Here is a 19,276-nt window from a genome sequence, read left to right as displayed (position 1 = left end):
GTCCTAAGATTTATATGAAACATTTAAAAGATTTTTTATACATTATGCCTATATATCGGAACAACTATGAAACAAGAGGTATAATCTGTAAGGAGTGTATGCGTGGCTAGGAGAACCGTTATCGTTTGCGTCGATAGGAGTGTTTAGTCTAAGCTAGAGTAGGTATCGAGTGAGGTGTTTAGGTTTAAGCTGAAATACGTTTTAGAGACTGCGTCTCGAACGTGCGTTTTGTTTAGATCATTATTATAAGATAGGAATAAGGAAGGGTCGACTTTGACTGCAGGAACGTCACTCTGTATCGAACGTTAGTCGAGAGCAATCACAGTTTTACGTTTATGATCTTTTACGTTTACGTTTTATGTCTTTCTTTTATGTTCTTTATGTTAAATAGTTAGTAAATATTAAATAATATAATTACATCGTTACGATTAGTGTTCACGTATTTGAATCCGTCCACACGCCTTTGAAATGAGAACATAAAACTTAAATGTAAAGTTTCATTTAAATTCATTCAGCTATTTATATTCAATCGTATTAATAATATACATATGTGTGCTCATACATGGGAATAAAAAAAAATTTCTTTTTTTTCAATAATTAAAATATGATCAGGAGGTCTTAAAACGTGTATTTCCGTAAAATAAATTTTACAACATTTTTTTTCATTATGGGTACTTTGCTTATGTGCGCCTACATAGGTCGGAAAGTAAAAATGCCTGGGCAGTCGAGAATCTCGGCTCGAGAATCCAAATCGTATGCCGTTGACGGGAGGTCGGATTTCAGTTGTTAAGAGCGAGAAGACAAATGTGAGCCTTTCTCTCTCGACTCCCACGAAGCGGTCCGAAATTACTTCGGGCAGCTTCGGAGAATCGAGAAAGAGGGCATGCGTCAGTTTGCCTTTGTCGACTTTCCGAAACTCCACGAGCTCACGTACGCGTATCTGGCATGTGGAGTGTGCACCCGACGGTGCTTTTCTGGCATCACTGTGCAGGTATAAACAATATAATGAATTATTAGCTTAAAAATTAAAATTACTTATTGCAACATTATACAAATTTTAATAAAATAAGTATTCACCGTTTGATTTGAAATAATTCGTACGAAAAATATTATTACAGAAAATATCTCAAAACAAACGATGTCAGTAAAGGTTATAAAACGCTTCAAAATGACGAATTCAGGAGGTAATGTTATACCTAAATTTCGTGATATATTTCCAGTAGTGGAAAAAGATATATTGAGATGGTTCCCTGGACATATGAGTAAGGGGTTGAAACAAATGCAGCAAGGATTGAAAAACGTAGATTGTGTAATTGAAGTTCATGATGCAAGAATTCCAATTTCTGGACATTTTGCTAATTTTAATAATACTTTAATTGGAATTAAGCCTCATATTTTTGTATTAAACAAAATGGATTTAACTGACATGAAGTTCAAAAAGTCTATAATAGCAGAATTAGAAAGAAGAGGAATACATAATGTATTATTTACTAATTTTAAAAATGAAATGTGTACTGGTGCTAAACAACTATTGCCTTTAGCAGAAACGTTAATTAAACAATCAAATCGTTACAACAGAGCACAAGAAAGTTCATTTGCCATAATGATTATTGGTGTTCCGAATGTAGGGAAGTCTTCGTTAATTAATCGTTTAAGAAGTAACAACCTTCGTAAAAGTAAAGCAGCAGCTGTTGGTGGAGTTGCTGGTATTACACGATCTGTATCAATGCGTATAAAAATATCAGAAAATCCAAATATTTATGTATTGGATACACCTGGGATTTTAGCTCCTATTATACCAGATATGTACACTGGTCTAAAATTAGCATTAGTTGGTTGTATGCAGGATCATTTAGTAGGACCAGAAATACTTGCAGATTATTTATTGTTTTGGTTGAATAAAAATAAACGATTTAAATATGTGGAAAAACTTGGCTTAACAGAGCCAAATGACAATATATTATACATTCTTACATATATTGCAGCAAAACAGGAAAAAGTTATAAAAAGGAAAAATTATGATGGAAGCATTATTATGAAACCAGATTTAAGATATGCAGCAGAGTATTTTGTTAACATATTTAGGAAAGGGGAGTTAGGCCACTATTGTTTAGATGTAGATATATTAAAATCACCAAGAGAACAAATTTCACAAAAGAAAGATTCTATATAAACATAAAAGTATTTAACATTTTATTATAATTAGATGAATATACTTTCATTGATATGTTGTTTATGTTAAACAATATTGTAAATTTGAGAACTGCAATATTTTAATATAAATTTCTATATTATTATACAAGTATGTGTAAATTAGAAGAATATATTTGGTATCATGTAATTATTTTTCTGTAATATGTTTAATATATAGATGTACAAAAATAGGAAATTATATTAAATCTAAAAAACAAAATTTTAATATTGATTATATTGATTCATAGAAGGATTACACGTAATTAATATGTTTACTGTGTTCATAAACAGGAAGGGATATAGCTTATATGTTCCAAAAAGTATTATAAATGTTAAAGTACAATTAATATGGACTGATAAATATAGATATATTTCAACAAGTATTAAATAATAATTAAAATTATAAGAACAATACAGAAATAGTCCTAAAAATATATATAAACTGATTACCTTAACTTAACAATCTTAAATTACTTGTTGACTGTTAGATCCTACATTATTGGACAAAAAGATACATGCAAATACGCGCGCGTGTGTATGTATCATACAAAATGAAATACAAATACGAAAGTGAATACATAGATATCAATTTTACTGTTTTTAAATATAATTGCATTTAAATTATCTTATATTTTCGAAAGGTATAAGTTCATGTTTTCACAAAGACATATGTTTCATTTAAAATAAATTGAATCTGACCTTCTACAAATAAAATGCATTAAAATAGGGACACATAATGAATATATATGTATAATATAGTGAATCTTTAAAAATTCATGGTATAATTTTAAACGTTAATTTCCTATATTTCATGGAATGTAAACATGTTGCATAAATTTAATTTACTACAGTTACAATTCTTGAAAAAAAAAAAAATAAATACTCTTAACTAAAGTTTTATTTTTATTTACTTTAAATAACATTTTTCATATTTAAAAAAGTTATAAACGTTGCAAATATTATTGTCACATAATAATTAAATAAATACGAAAATATCAATTTGATAAATAAAACATTAAAATTATTGTATACATTAAGAAAGTCGAACATTATAAGTCCCATTATGGTCCTACAATCTACAAGGTGATTTAGAATTAATGGTCCTGTAGCTATTCGTAAGTTCTAATTAAAATAAAGCGAAAGATGTTAGTTTCAAAGATTTAGAAATCTACAACTTTGAGTTATAAAAAAAATGTTTTTTCTGTTAAAACAGATGTTTAAACTATTTCCGTCCATTTTTACGTGTGTTTCTTGAAATATGCGCACGCAGAACAATGCCATTTCAACAATCGTATGATAAAAACAAATGACTTTCAAGATTACATTAAAAAGACTTTATTGACTTACAAAAATATCTCTTTATTGTATTCGCTAAGTAAACAGATAAATTTTGAAATTTTTATTAATCGACACCTTTAAATGATTAAAATATCGGAAATGGCAAACATTTTCGATTGCACTTCGGAAAATACTGATTTCTAAACCTGTTTATTAGCACTTTTTTACTTCAGCTAATGAATTTTATACACGGTCACCGCTGGGAAAAATTTTAATGGGAGATTCTAGAGGCCAAAATAAGACGTCAATCAAGAATATCAATTTCTTGATTAACGCTTCGTTAAAATGTTATTAAACAATTAAATTTAAAAATTTCGAATCATTTAAAAAAATTATTTTTGGTTGCTGGGGTAAATTACAATCATTTTTGGTGAATAAACATACCCCTAAAATTATACCCACTTTCGAGAAAAAAATTCGAGTAGGTACTGAAATTTTTAAACGAAATTAAAAAGTTTCAAATCATACTAAAAAAATTATATTTAATTACAGGGGTCAATTGCAAGCATTTTTGGTGAATAGACATACCCTGAAATCCTACACACTTAAGAAAACAAAAATTCCTTACCGAAAATCTAATTTGAGGCCAGAAATGATGGTTCCCCGAAATTTCATGCGAATCTTTAAAATGACATAACTTCTGAACGGATTGGAAGATTTTAATGTTTCAACCGGCAAACAACGCGTATTTTGGTGTAGAATATATAGAAATTCTAACAATAATGAAAAAGTTGTTCCTTGACCTCGTGAAATGAGGAAAACCACATAAAAATGATCCAATTCCCACACTTCCATCACACCTACAATAGTGAATATATTTCATTGAAATTTTTTTCTGAAGTAGAGCTCATGGATACCTACAAAAAAGTATTAGACAAGTTTTCTGTAGGGCATCAAATAAAATTACTAAATATCAAAAACGAATTTTTAAGAAAAATCGACAGAGGTGCCTAAATTTTTCAACGAAAAAAAAATTTCAAATCGTTCTAAAAAAAATATTTTGCTGCAGGGGTCAATTACAATCATTTTTGGTGAATAGACACACCCCCGAAATCCTGCGTATTTTCGAGAAACAAATTCAGTACGAGCGGAACTTTAAACGTTAATAACTTTTTAACGAAGCCTCCATCAACAAATTGGTATTCTTGATTTTCGTCTTATTTTGGCCTCTAGAATCTCTCATTAAAATTTTTCCCAGAGGGGCCGAACACCCTGTATATGCTCCAAGTCAATGAATTTTCGAACACCCTATGTATCATAAGTACTGTTACTTTTACTTAGCATTACTACTTTCCACAGTAGTAGACTCATTTCTTTCTTCGAATACTTTAGCAAATAAAATTTGAAACATATTTTTAAAGATATACAGGGTGTCTTGTTTAAGTGAGTACAACAGGATATCTCGGAAGGAGTTGTAGTTATTAAAAAAATATTTGTTCAAAAATTGTTTGGTAGAACGGGCTACATCATTTAGTACTAATTGTTTTCTTGTGGGTGAAGTTGAGGAGGAAATCTATGCTATATCTTGTTCTTCAAAAAGTAACAGCAGGCACTGAAACAAAACCAAAGAGGTGCTATACGACATTATTTTAAGTTCGATAAAAGTAAATCGGTATCTTACGTTGACGTTCTGGATCAGTCGGGGGCCGACAGCCAGCAGCCGCTGCTATGTAGCGTAAAATTCGTCCGTATTAAATAATTTCTCACGCGCTTCTTTCATTAATTCGCACATGTTCGATAAATCAGTTTAACAATAATCCTCAATTCCTCTTTATGATATCATAATTGCAGTAACTTGATACGAACGCAACCAACGCTGCTCAGCAGCCGCTGCTGGCTGTTGGCCGTCGACTGATGCAGGACGTAAACATAAGCCAACAATTTACCTTCATCGAATTTAAAATAATATCGTATAACACCTCTTTGGATTTATCTCAGTACCTGCTGTTACTTTCTGAAAAAAACAATATAGCATTCCATTTAAGAAAATTAGACTCCACATGAAAACAATTAGTACTACATGATATAGCCCGCCCTACAAAACAACTTTGGTACGAACATTTTTTTAATAACTACAATTCCTTCTGAGATACTCTACTGAACTCACTTAAACAAGACACCCTGTATATGAAATGGTTACGAAATAAAATAAAATTTTATACCAAATTGAGGTGTTGGAACTTAATTTGTAATTTTTGAAATTGTTAAAAAAATTTACAAGATTTATTTATGAACTATAATTGTAGAAGCGATGTTTGCCAGATTGACATTTTATCCTTCGCTACTTTATAATGTATTAATGGAAAAAGTTTCGTCGAGAAATTGGTACAACAGAATTGACGAGGTTGTAGTATTAGGTGCTTTGCCGTTTCGAAGTATGACCAAGCAGGTATGTAATTATGCGTTGTAAATATGTATTTATAAATTTATTGCCGTTTGTATCTTAATTAATAGTAACGATATTTAAACATATATTGGATTTAATATATTTTTTAATTTATATTTGGCAAAGTATAGTCATAATATACATGGCGAAGTATATATATTAATTATCTAAGAAGAACTGTTTAAAATTTTAGTTAATAAGTGAAGAAAATATCAAAGGTGTTATTTCAATGAATGAAGACTATGAATTACGATTATTTTCAAATACTGAAAAGGTATGAAATAATTAGTATATAATTTTTAATAGTATGTCTATTTTAAACTGTTTAATATAGTGTGTATATTTTTTAGGAATGGAGAATGAATAATGTAGAATTTTTGCAACTATCAACAACTGATATTTTTCAATCCCCTTCACAAGAAAAATTACAGTGTGGTGTAAACTTTATCAATAAATTTTGTAGAACATCAAATGAATTAAATAATTCTAATTTCCCTGATAAATGCAACTCCCAAACTGGTAGTGTTTATGTACATTGCAAAGCAGGAAGAACACGTAGTGCAACATTAGTTGGATGTTATTTAATGATGGTTAGAGAATGGAATACATATAAATCATATTTTTTAATGAATTTTCATGTAGTCATTAATACGATTAAAAATAATATATTTTATAGAAGAATCAATGGACTCCAGAGGAAACAGTAGCATACATGAAGAAAAAAAGACCCCATATATTGCTGCATACAGCACAGTGGGATGCTCTAAGACTATTCTACAAGAATAATGTAGAAAATACAAAGTTATAGAAATAATAAAATAATTGCTATAATTGGGACGAGATTATATCATTATTTTGTAATAGTAAATAAATGAAATGATATTTTAAGAAATTATTATTTGCAAATTGTATTCAATCTATATTAATTTGCACAATAAGATAAAAAAAATCAATGAATACAAGAAACCTAATCAAATATTATTACAACATACTTTTACAAAATTTATTTTTAAATTAATAAATATTTACAATATAATGAAATACAGAATTTACATTTTCCTTGTATGTATAGATGCAAAAGCTTTAGCTTGCTCAATTGCTTTGTGTATTAAGGATTCTTGTAAGGTATCTGAAATACTTGTAGTCGCCATACTAGCAATTAGAAGTGGATTAAAACCTTTAATCGGACCATAATCTGTATTAAAAATATCAAGAAGTACTTTCATCCATACTTGTGCATTAAACATTTCAGACGCAATTTCCTGTAAAGAATAATTGAATATTAAATGTGAAGAATTTATCACTGAAATTTAGAAGAATTATTCGTCTATATTTATCGTATACCTGAGGTACATAACATCGTGCTCTCACTGTTCCATTGTGATATAACATAATCAGTGTTGGTATATTTGTATAAAAAGATACAATTTCATGAAGGGATAAATACATGGGATTTTGATATAAACAATGAACGATAAAGATATTGGTTGAATTAGTTATACCTTTTATATCCATACTTAAAGTAGACCTTTGAAATAATATGTACGTATATATAAATAAATAAATAAATCTATTAAACATTATATTAAATACCATAAAAAATAATTCAGTAAAGGCATACACAGTTTGAAGAAATTAACTTGTATTAGAGAAGAAACATTTGTCAATAAATTTGTCACGCAATATTGGAGAAATTATTTAATTTTTTTTTAATCAGAATATCATTTAAAAAGTTAATTTGTATGCTGATTCGTTTAGGAATTACTTTTTAATACTATAAAAGAATTAGCTATTTTGCAATATACAAAAGTAAATTTATAAACTCTAAATATTTTAATGTCACCACAAATAAAGTACTATACTTACTTTTCTATTTCTTTTGCTTGCACCCAAGCATTTTTATTTAAATCATTCAATTTCGTTAAACATTCTTCTTTAATAAGATACGGTATTGGCGTTTTTCTATCATCATTAGTTATATCATTTTTAATTTCTTGACTTATTGTTTTGAAAATATCATATGCAAGTTTTTCAGTTTTCAATTTTTGTTCCAAATTTAATATTTTTCGTTGTACATTTTCACCTTCCAATTTAGCAGACATAGCAAACGATCCTACAGCCGCTTTAATATTCAAATTTGCTGATCCTTTTGAAAAATAATTTAGCAAACAAAAATGTTTCAATAATCCCGTATTAGGTACATGTGTGCCACAACATGCTTCTCTAAACAAAATTTGTAATATCAGCTGTTGCTAAAAATAAAAATAAATACAAAGAGAAGTAATCTTTTATATATAGTTATTTTTTCACTACCTACTTTGACTTTAAGTTATTAGAGTAAATTTCCACAATTCGAATTCCTGTATAGGGGTAAATTTCTCCTGGTATTAATGTTATAAAATCCTCGGATAATAACTCTAACGAATTCACGATTTTTGTTGTAACAGGAACATCAGCCTGTATGACACTATTAATATTATTCTCAATTTTTTTCAGTTGTTCAAAAGTAAGTTTCTCCTTAAAAGAGTTAAACTGAAGTTTCAAAACATGTGAAGAAATATGAGAATTTCGTGAATAAACTGCTTGCATAATTTGCTTTAACGATGCATTTAACAAATGTGCCCCAGTATGATGTTGCATTATTCCAATTCGAACTTCTGGATTAATAGATACAACACAGCTGTCACCAACTTTTAATTTTTCATTTGAATATCTAAATACAAAATTTGTACAATCATATACTTTTTTGTCCATTAATAAATTCTATGCAATTATTCAAAAATTATAATAAATACATACTTCGAATCACTTTGTGCAAATTTTCCAAAGTGTATAACATAATCGTTAATCTTTCTCACATTAATTATGTTGAAAATAAGATCTTTTATACAAATAATACCATTATCTGATGTTTGGCCGCCCTCCATTGAATAACATAATGTTTTATCTAATATAATTCCAATTTCATCTTCTTGATCTGATTTCGTATTAGAATCAACAATTTTCTTCTGAATGTTTGAAACTGTTTTTTCATTTGTAATTTCGTTCTCTCTATTTAATATCAAATTACCTACAATGAATTAACAATATACATTTTCTATTGATTAAAACTTAATTGGAATTAAATATGCACAAGCATCAATTTTTACCATTTACAATCAATCCCACAATTGTACTCGCAATCGTAGGAAATTGGCAATTATTTCCATTGAAAACATACTCGTATTTAAAAGTGTCATCAGTTTTAGGTATTTGATTTTTTTCAAGTAATTCTATGATTTTTTTTGCAAGGGTTTCACTACTTTTTTCTAGCCCAATTTTTGATCGATACCTAAGATTCTGTAACTTGTCTTGGAAAGCTTTTTCATCAAAATGTAAAGATTCAATGTTCGCAAGTTCTCTTATTGTTTCCGCACTTAAACCATATGAATCGTGCAAGTTAAACGCAACATCTCCTGATAGTACTTTGGTATCTTTTCTGTAATACCAAAAGGTTTTTAAGAAATACGTATTTTCTAAATTTGTGTTAGCATGTCCATAATTATATTTGCTGGTACTTACAAATCTTTAAGTGTATGCTGCAGGTACTTATATCCATTTAATAAGCCAAAAGACATCCAGTCGGTGACTGCTACCAGGTCAGGACGTATTTCAACCATTTTTTTCCAATCTTTACCACAAGTATTTTGTAATCTTTTAAATGAATCTTCTTCAAATTCTATTATCTTCTGGACCTAGTTACAATTGTATTACAAAATAAATTATAAAATCTTTTGTTAGCACATTTTATATTACCTTTTTAAGATTAGTTTGTAACTCTGGATAAACATCACCCAAACTGTCTGCTACGGCATATGAAAGTTCCAAAAGTATCCCTTGCTTCTTAAATGTATTCTCACCTATATCAATTGCTTTTCTTATTATTTTTCTAAGCTTATTACTGAAAATGTTATTAACTATAATAATTCATGACAGTGACTATATTGAATAAGTAGATCAATGCCCTTGTACCTTTCCTCTGGTATCATTCCATCTGCTAATGCTACAGTGATCATTCTACTATGATCTGCTAATATTCTGTATCCACTGTCAAGCTTACTTTCATCATTATGAAATTGTCCTTTATATTCCGGCGTTTTTGCAAATTTTTGAATAGCTTTAAAAAGTGGTTGGAAAATATCTGTATCATAATTTGATTTCTTTTCTTGTAATAGAGAAACTAATCTTTCAAATCCCATGCCTGTATCGACATACTGTTTCGACAATGGTACTATAGTACTGTCTGTTAACCTAATATAGAAAATAGAAAAATTAATATTTAAAACTATATAAGTTTAATAATTAACGCATGAAGTTAATCATACAAGGCCCATACACAATTGAAGTTTACAAGTTTATTTGTGGGCAAATTACTTTTTGCATTATATTACAAAAATGTTAGTTCACATAATTAAAAAAAAGTTTCTTTTTGTGTTATTTATTATTTATCGCATACCGTTCATATTGTATAAAAACTATGTTCCATAGTTCTGTCAGATCTGTATAACCCTTGTTAATCCGCATAGATTGATTTGCTATTTGTTTTGTATGATCTACATGTATCTCTGTACAAGGACCACATGGCCCGGAAATACCCATTTCCCAAAAATTATCTTGCATACCAAATGGTAAAACTTTATCTTTTGAAACGCCAATACTTAACCAAATATCTTTACATTCTAAATCTGGTTTTAATCCTAACTCTTCGTTCCCACCAAAGTATGTTACATACAAACAATCTTCTTTAATTCCATAATGTTTTGTTAATAAATCCCAAGCATAACAACAAGCTTCTTTCTAAAATATTAAATTTATATTTAACACTCTACGTTTCTAAAATTTATATTCAAAAGTGTAATCTGTAAGAATATTTAAAATATTTTAAGAAAACATAAGTTAGTTACCTTAAAATAGTCTCCAAAAGACCAATTCCCTAACATTTCAAAAAATGTATGATGATAAGTATCATTTCCAACTATATTTAGATCATTGTGTTTTCCACTAATTCTAATACACTTTTGTGAATTCACAACTTTTGTTGTAGGTGGATCATAATAATCTAAGAATATACCTTTAAACTAAACAGAAACAAAAAAATTTAATCAGTAATATTTGTTATAGATACATTAAAATTTATGAAAAGTAAACATCACTCTATGATAGATATAATATAAAATTATAAAATCTATGCATACTTGGTTCATGCCAGCATTAACAAATGCAATTGTTTGATCGTTAAGTGGCGTAACAGGACTTGATCGAATAAAAGTATGTCCCAAATCTTTTTTAAAATAATTCAAAAATTCATTTCTAATCGACTTTGCACTTTTTTTAATTGTATTGGAGGTACTGGAACTGTACGGCCGTATCAATAACAAAGAATTCATTGTGTAGAAATGCATTAATATTTATTTAAAATTTTCCATAATATCAAGAAAAGTAAATTGCTAAATATACTGTTATATATTTCTATCCCACTAAATAAAAAAGTTCTATGTTCATTAAATAATTGTTTCACTCAACAATTCGAACACTTTTTTTTTAAATCATTTATAGATTAAACTTATGGGATTGCATGTAATGATAGAGTGCATAATGACCAAGAGAGCGAAGACGATCATGTACAATACCATTACTGTATAACAAAACACGACACTACAAGTTGTAATTTGTAACAAACCTGGTCGCGACTGGCTCGCCATCTCTCTCTCGCCGTGATACCGACGAGGGCGCCACACATTTCAAAATAACAGAGCTTACAGACAGAGCCCTCTCTAAGGCCGGAAGCGGGGGTACACCGGGCACATGAGCGTCGATGTGCGTTGCGACTTGCGACGGACATCGATTTCAACGACCGTTACAACTCCAATCATACAAACGTTGCTACTTTTGTGTCAATTGGCCAAGAAACGGCAGGAAATTTTGTAATAAGGACACATATTTCATTCTACGCTGCAAATTTTTTATTTTTGTCTTTGTAGTCCTCGTCAGAGGTATTCCATAATAACTCTTTTTTGAACTTCATGATTCTGTACCAATTCAACTCTTTTTTGGACTTCAAATTCTGTATCAACCGTATTACGGTTATTTTGCGTAAGGTATGAAATATAAAGAAATAAAGCTGAATGTAAAACTGTCTATCACGATAGCCACCTAATAAACGACAGATGGTACGCCTCGTGTGACTTGTTGCATTTCTCGGTATACAATGGAAAATGTGCGTCGACGTATCCCAACGTGCGTGCGTTCTAGCATAAATACGTAGATGAAAAATCAACGCACGTTGCAATGGATGTTGAAAGCGACGCACCTTCGTAGGATGTGGTCTCTAATAACGACAATGTATTTCTACAACGGACGTTGTAACTTGTAACATCAGTCGCAACACACGTCGTTTTAACGCTCGTGTGCCCCCGGCCTTAATAAACACAACCTAAAACTTGAACCTGTATATTTAAAATGTTGAATTATAGAAGTATTTAAACAATACAGATTGTCTGTTTTCCTTCCTACCTTTTCATTTTAATCATTTACATTCTCCTATAAATAGAATCTTAAAACATATACACAGGAATTTTTAATAAAATGCTACAAAATATGGACTTATTCGTTCTATTCTTTAACCGTTTACATATTTATCTTTATTCTTTTGGATTTGGTATCTATTGCTTCTGTAAATCTATTGATTTTATAGAAATATGCATAAATATTCTGTAATAGAAGGTTACTTAATGGTTATAGAATTTAAAATAATTATAAAGCGTTTGAAATGTAGGTTCATTAGAATGTTAAATGATACACCATATGTATTGATTTTTAAATATTACTGTAATGTGGACCAGGAATACTAGTAACAAAGACAATTTAACAAGAAGACTCCGTGGCGCAACGGTAGCGCGTCTGACTCCAGATCAGAAGGTTGCGTGTTCAAATCACGTCGGGGTCATGTTCTTTTTCCTTTTTGTTATTCCCTCATAAAAATGTATTTTTCCGAAAAATAAAGACAATTTATATATAAATTAAAATATTATTACAATGTAACAAATAATACATTGATTGATATTCTCGAATTTCTAGCTGGACTGAATATAACCTATTTTACTACCGTCATATTGAGTACACATTATTTATTGATACCGATGTTCAAGTGTTCTATAACAGTCTTTTAAGATAAGTTTTAATATTTGTGGTAGCAATAACAATATACCTATTGGGTTCTGAAAACATAATTGTAGAAACAATATTAGATAAGTACAAGCGAGACGTATACGTTGCCTAAGTGTTAACAGAAAGAAAATGGGTAAAGAAAATGATTCTGATAATTCGAAAAAAAGAAGAAAATCGATTAGTGGAAATTCTGGAATATCGCTTAAAGAAGGAGATATGTATAAGGTATAAACATTTATTTAAAGCAATTCTTTTCGATAGTAAATCAAATTTTTTTTTAAATATCTAGGTTATAATCAGTTACGAAGAGAAAGAAGCTATAGAAAGATTGCCGGAAAATGATTCTGAGAGTTTTCTGTCGACTTGCGACAGTATACGTAAAGCCATGAATAAAATAGCAAAACTGAAAATCAATGGAGATACGAATGTTTGTATTTTGATCAACAAAATCTATACTTCATTAAAGTTACAGTAAATTGTAGAATTGTATATTTTCAGGCCCAAGATGAGATACGTGAACTTCAAATTCAGACGTCATTAGCATTTATCGAACTTAAGAAATTAAATAGAATGGAAAAGTTTCGAACAAAATTTGCCAGAGATTCTCTTATATCCTCCAAGAGCAGTGTCGATAGTAGGCATTTACATTTACAAAATTTATTATATGAAGTGATGCACTTAAAGAAAGAAGTTATTAAATGTCTTCAATTTAAGTAATTGTCCCCTATTCTGAATATTTTATACAATTCATTTTCCATGTGCTGAAATAATATAATCATTCGTAGGTCTAAAGATGAATTGATACAACTTGTATCGGAAGAAGAATTTCATAAGCACGCACCTGAAAATATTTGTAGACCAGTATGAAAAATATTAAAACTATTTAAGATGAAATGTAATACTTGTCTTCGTCGTATTATAAGTAAATATTTTTAGGAAATAACAAAACATAATCCTCATCAACTAAGATTAGCACGTTTAGAATGGGAATTAACGCAGAGAAAACAACTGGCTGCTCTGTGCGATGAATTGTCAGAAAGTAAAAAAGCAGTAGCCTCGAGCATCGAGTCTAAACAATCTCGACTAGATAATCTTGCACCACAGCTTCATTCGATTTTAGAAGTAATTGTTTATACTTTTATAATATAATACTATTTCAAATAATTAAAATTAAAATAAATATTCATTTTCTAGGCAAGCAAACCGCTTCAAGAAAGTCTTGGTTTACCATTGGACAAGATCAGACAAGAACATCATAAAGCAATGTTACTTGCATCACCATTGTATGTTCTTTATGCAAAAGCATCTGCATATAGAGATGCATATGGTATGCTTTATTTTGTTAGAATTATACTATCTTTACATAAAAGAATGTAAACAAATTTCCGACGTTTTTTGTACAGAGTAACTTTCTAAGAGTCTTACTATCTTTATAGCAAAGATAAGGAGTCAAAGTCTGGTGAAAATTGTTTTGTAAAGATAATAATTAATATGACAAGTCCAATGAAATTTAAGAACATATTCACCTATAATCTTTCTTATATAGATAACACTATAATAGTAAAAGTGGAAGGTGACGAGGAAGAAGCAAAACGTGCAAATAACCAAGACGGATTGCAAGAATCTGATTCAGATCCAGAATTTTTATCCGAAAGTGTCATAGAAGAAATACCTGTACATAAAAAGAGGCATCATAGATTATCTAGAGAAGCTAGACAAGAAGAAAAGAAATCAAAGTTATTACAGAGACATCCTTTAAACGTGAAGATAGTTATTAAACTGAAAAGTTAGTATCGAGAATAATTAGTGGTTATAAAGATTAAATATTTCAAAACTCTAATATTTTCAGATGAAACGAAATTAACGTTACAGTTTTTTTATATAATGTTTCTGAAAGTGGTTACTGTAGAATCAAGATTAAAAACTGAAGGTGTTGGAGGAATTAGCACTGGGTATAGAATATTTTCAATCGATAACTATATAAATATTTGTCACTTTCTAAAAATCTTGAAATTTTTGTTGACAGAGACATGCTCGTATCAGAATCAATTTTACGAGAATTGTATCCGCGGGATTTAGGATTGGAGAGTCCAAATCCTGCTAATTACTATCAATTAAGCCGACATAATTTGGGTCAGTTTTCGACGCTTGGATTGGGGATTCCGTATAAATGGGCGCAAAGAATGGCTGGTTTGCATTTTATTTCATCTGATATTCGTGAACAAAAAGTACGAAACTTTTGATGCAGTATCAAAAAATATATCTCATATTAAATTATTTCAAAGTACTTTTAATGTATCTAATTATATAAATTATAGTACACAAGTTCCGAAGTAACACAAGATAGCGTCGACAGCGTACTAAGAGAAATTAAAAGACGCGTAAAGGCAAGGTTGGAGTTGTGCACAGAAATCCAGCAATTAGAGTCTGGAAATTTGCCAATTTTTACTACTGCAATTGATGCTCTGCCCCAAAAACTTAGTACAATTTTACAAAAATTTACAACAATATCGTGGAACAGTTATTCCACTTGCACTAACCCTGCCTTCCAACAGCAAGGAATAGTGTCTTCGCTGGACATATTTTATGAGGCTACACTTCGACGAGGGAACAGTAAGATATTCTTAAACTATTTAATATATATAAATGTTTATTGCATCGTTTAATGTACAATATCTGTTATAGATGAATTAATTGCAAGAATAGCTATTAAGCCAGATTATCCAAAAATTGCACCAGTATTTAACATTAGCGTAAGTCCTATGGTACCAGCATCTGTAGATATATTGAGAGATATTGAAAGAGAAGTGAACGTCATGTGGATAAAGCCGCCAACGTTGTCTGCACAACTACAACGACTAAGAGCATGTTTTGATATTTATTTGGAAACAGAAAGTATGATACCGAAAGAAAAGATATTTTTCCATCCTGTAAAAGGTCGTACCCGTGCCAGACCTTATAAATATTTAGAATTAGGCGGAGGAATTTTTATTCATCGATAATTCGATATAATACTGAACGACACACAAATGCATTTATATTTTCGAATGGGAACACCATTTGACAACTATTTGTAGTCATGAAAACTAATTCTAATGTGCAAACAGCTTAAATTGAATTCAAAGCAAATGAAAACATTGCTGGTACCCCAGAGACTGTTATAAGATATGTTTGTAACTTGTATCTTAATTTCTCATTCTTTGAACACAGATTTTTACACTTCTTTTCCAACAAAATGTTGTTTGCTGTCATATGATTATACTGTTCCCAAAATATATCAATTTTATTAAACGAGCTGGACGTCTGAAATATTTTATTTATTTTAAAATACTATTAAAACATTTTTGTACTATACCTTATACTAGTGTGAAAAGAGTCGATATATACTGTATCTTCCATAGAATATTTGTTTAGATTAAACAGGAATGGTTCCAAAGCAGAACACATTGCAATTATTTCAAGGATTATGGAACCCGTTTTCATACTTTTTCGCAATTTCTACAAATGGAAAAAGAATACTGTTTTATATAAAGAAAACTATGATACGATAAAATATTTATTTCTTACCAATAAAACATCGTTGCCAAGAACAATCAATTTTTTTAATCGAGAATAATCTACTACTTGAATTGCAGTAAACTGTTGTTTAATATTTTGTATCTTCTTCTTTATATTTGTATCTTTCGCTTTATGTTTCGCAATTTGCTCTTTTCTCTTAAACGATAATATTTCTATATCGCGTTTTAAACTTTCAACAACATTTTGTAATTGTAAATGTACTCCTGGATACTGTAGAACATGCTGCTGATGAATATTTTCTTGTTCCCTTAAATACTCGTATTGCTTTTTTTTATCCTTAGTCATTCTTTCATATTCAGTCAGTACTTTATTTAACTGCACCCAAATGTTATCCATATTTACAAACGATTGATATACTAGATTCGATGCCACATTGTTCTCCTAATATATAATAAATTTATTTTTTAAACATTGTTTGAAAATTTACTACCACGTTCTAAGTTAATTTTATTACCATAAATAAAACATTATGAATGTTAATAGCATTCTGTGTCTTTGTTATAGACTGTTCATTGCTTAAATTATTATTCCTGTTATTTATATTGTTTTGAATTTCTTTGTAGTTCTTGTTCATACAATTTTGTAAGAAGTTTAATTCAATTAAGTTATTTGACTTGATGTTATCTAACTTGTAGGTATCGCGTAAATTTGCTAATTTCTCTTTGTATTTTGCTATATTACATTAAAAAAATTAATTGTATTCATATATTTATGAATAGTAATACAAAAATTAATTATTGTGTATAGTTTTATTTAAAAAATACCAATTATATCGTTGATTAAAACAATATGAGCTTCTTGTAGTTTCCTATGATCTTCGTCTGCTATTTTTAAATTGTCGTGTAATCGACATATTATTCTATTCTTTAACTTTACCACTCTATCGAAAGATTCGCAAAGGTTTTTTACATTATCATAAATTTCCCTAGACTTTATTTGTCGTAAAACAAATCTCCATTTTTCATTAATCTTGGCAATATTTAATCTAGAAAAAACTTCTTCACGTTTCAATTTATTCTGTAACAATTTATTGTTAAAAACATTTTAATAAAACGTTAACTTAGTCTTAATAAATTGCTTAATACTTTAGTAAAAGTTGCAATTAATTGCTGTTTGCGTCTTCTTGCTTCTAATTCAGATTCAGCACGACATTGCATATAACGTGCACGTTCTTCTTCGTTCATTTTGGCAAGTTTATTGCCTTTGGTTTTTCGTTTTCTTATCATTTTCTTATATAGTGAAGAAGAATATGTATTGATAGAAGAAACCGTTCGTCAAGAAGCAGCACAATACAAATTTTCAAAAATACTTAATTAATAACTTATTTTTTATTATATAATACTCAAAATCATTTGTTATTTGTAGTATTTTAATATTATTCCAACAATACAAGATGTGCCTCTTGTCTTATTTATATCTAATATGTTTGATCAATACTGTTAAGGAAGAATATACATTTGGAGGGGCATACAAACTGGTAAAATTAAAACACTTTTCAAAGCTTTGAGTTTTGAATATATGATGATCGTTCTCTGTACAGCTGTAGAACCTACAAATGTACTCATAAAAATACTGAAAGTAATATAAACTCTTTCAATGGCCATAGTGCAGCTATATGTCATTTTTGAAGTTATTTTCTAAAGTAATTTATTTAAGCTTCGTTATTATTTGGATTAAAATCGTTTAAATGTTGCTATAACAATTCTTCTTTATAAATTCGATGAATTGCAAATGATGACAATATTGTAGCATACAATTTCATTTGTATTGCTTATAACGTTTTTTATAAGAACTCCATGTTTGTTCTATAACATCATATGTACCTATTATTACCAATTTTAATAGTTATGTGTATGCATTATATATTCAATAATGAGTAAAGTAAAACTGTAGAAAAGATTCTTTGAGATAAGTTCTATACAAGATATTATAGCCATCATTTTTTCTATTTTCAAATTTTCATTTATATAAGTTTTATATTTAGATTTTCTATTCTTCAATTCGAATTTCGCTCCATTTTGGTCACTGAAAATTAAGGTTATCTCGATAGACAGATTTACACAAGCCTTTATAGGAAAAGTTGGGGCGCTACTATCAGTACTACTTCCCTGCCAATGTGGCCAGATCGGGCATAATTGAGTGCATCGAAATCGACAATAGTGACGACGAACTTCCTTACCGTCTAACGGAATGGTGGGGATAGCATTTCGGGAAAACGATATAGAACACTAGTGTGAGCCTTTCTTTCTTGCTCTTGTAAAAGTCGGCATCCGATTCCAAATCTCGACTGCCCCAGCATTTTTACTTTCCGACTTATGTAAGGTATAAGGAAAATACCATAATGAAAAAAAATTTCGAAAATTTTTTTTAGCTGAAATACACGTTTTAAGACCCTTTGATCATATTGTGACTATTAAAAAAAAAGAAATTTTTTGTGTTCCAATGCTATTAACATGATTGTGTCTAAACGGCTGAATGAATTTCAATGAAATTTTACATTTAAATTTTATGTTCTCGTTTCAAGGTCTGATTAGATTTTGAGCGTGATCAGCTCCCGGATAATGATGATTATAC

General features: G+C 29.3%; 4 protein-coding genes and 1 non-coding gene across 7 annotated transcripts; 3 read left to right on the top strand and 2 right to left on the bottom strand.

Annotated features, from left to right (window-relative positions):
- Positions 1-958: 958 nt before the first annotated feature.
- LOC122402090 (phosphatidylglycerophosphatase and protein-tyrosine phosphatase 1) lies at positions 959-6,785 on the top strand. The gene is made up of 6 exons (XM_043404612.1): positions 959-991; positions 1,119-1,184; positions 5,778-5,920; positions 6,111-6,191; positions 6,268-6,507; positions 6,594-6,785. Exons 2-6 carry the CDS (start codon positions 1,139-1,141, stop codon positions 6,723-6,725), a joined length of 642 nt encoding a protein of 213 aa, XP_043260547.1. The 5' UTR covers positions 959-991; positions 1,119-1,138; the 3' UTR covers positions 6,726-6,785.
- Positions 6,786-7,021: 236 nt separating this feature from the next.
- On the bottom strand, positions 7,022-11,506 carry LOC122402105 (alanine--tRNA ligase, mitochondrial). 3 transcript variants are annotated; one of them, XM_043404647.1, is made up of 11 exons: positions 11,152-11,506; positions 10,861-11,034; positions 10,413-10,753; positions 9,929-10,207; positions 9,713-9,857; positions 9,479-9,651; positions 9,067-9,395; positions 8,717-8,987; positions 8,235-8,630; positions 7,784-8,140; positions 7,022-7,179 (listed from the first exon to the last, which is right to left on the bottom strand). In XM_043404647.1, exons 1-11 carry the CDS (start codon positions 11,356-11,358, stop codon positions 7,140-7,142), a joined length of 2,712 nt encoding a protein of 903 aa, XP_043260582.1. In that variant the 5' UTR covers positions 11,359-11,506; the 3' UTR covers positions 7,022-7,139. The 3 variants fall into 3 exon arrangements, with proteins under 3 accessions (XP_043260582.1, XP_043260581.1, XP_043260583.1); XM_043404646.1 differs by having other exon boundaries at positions 7,041-7,445; XM_043404648.1 differs by lacking the exon at positions 7,022-7,179 and having other exon boundaries at positions 8,006-8,169.
- A 1,324-nt stretch (positions 11,507-12,830) lies between these two features.
- Positions 12,831-12,902, top strand: Trnaw-cca. Its single transcript has one exon. It is a non-coding gene; the product is annotated as a tRNA-Trp (tRNA).
- A 232-nt stretch (positions 12,903-13,134) lies between these two features.
- LOC122402108 (THO complex subunit 5 homolog) lies at positions 13,135-16,125 on the top strand. The gene is made up of 11 exons (XM_043404650.1): positions 13,135-13,348; positions 13,413-13,550; positions 13,622-13,836; positions 13,909-13,984; positions 14,060-14,245; positions 14,318-14,450; positions 14,670-14,909; positions 14,973-15,075; positions 15,150-15,351; positions 15,442-15,736; positions 15,809-16,125. The coding sequence occupies exons 1-11, from the start codon at positions 13,253-13,255 to the stop codon at positions 16,123-16,125; spliced, it is 2,001 nt and encodes a 666-aa protein (XP_043260585.1). The 5' UTR covers positions 13,135-13,252.
- A 106-nt stretch (positions 16,126-16,231) lies between these two features.
- Positions 16,232-17,928, bottom strand: LOC122402109 (dynein regulatory complex subunit 2). The gene is made up of 6 exons (XM_043404652.1): positions 17,788-17,928; positions 17,467-17,719; positions 17,157-17,374; positions 16,691-17,083; positions 16,479-16,621; positions 16,232-16,418 (listed from the first exon to the last, which is right to left on the bottom strand). Exons 1-6 carry the CDS (start codon positions 17,926-17,928, stop codon positions 16,232-16,234), a joined length of 1,335 nt encoding a protein of 444 aa, XP_043260587.1.
- Between the last annotated feature and the right edge of the window lie 1,348 nt (positions 17,929-19,276).

The sequence above is a fragment of the Colletes gigas genome, unplaced genomic scaffold, assembly GCF_013123115.1.
Source record: "Colletes gigas isolate AHSC1104 unplaced genomic scaffold, ASM1312311v1 Colletes_gigas_Sc00033, whole genome shotgun sequence".
In the NCBI taxonomy this organism is placed as follows: domain Eukaryota; kingdom Metazoa; phylum Arthropoda; class Insecta; order Hymenoptera; family Colletidae; genus Colletes; species Colletes gigas.
This window is presented reverse-complemented; position numbering and strand designations above follow the sequence as displayed.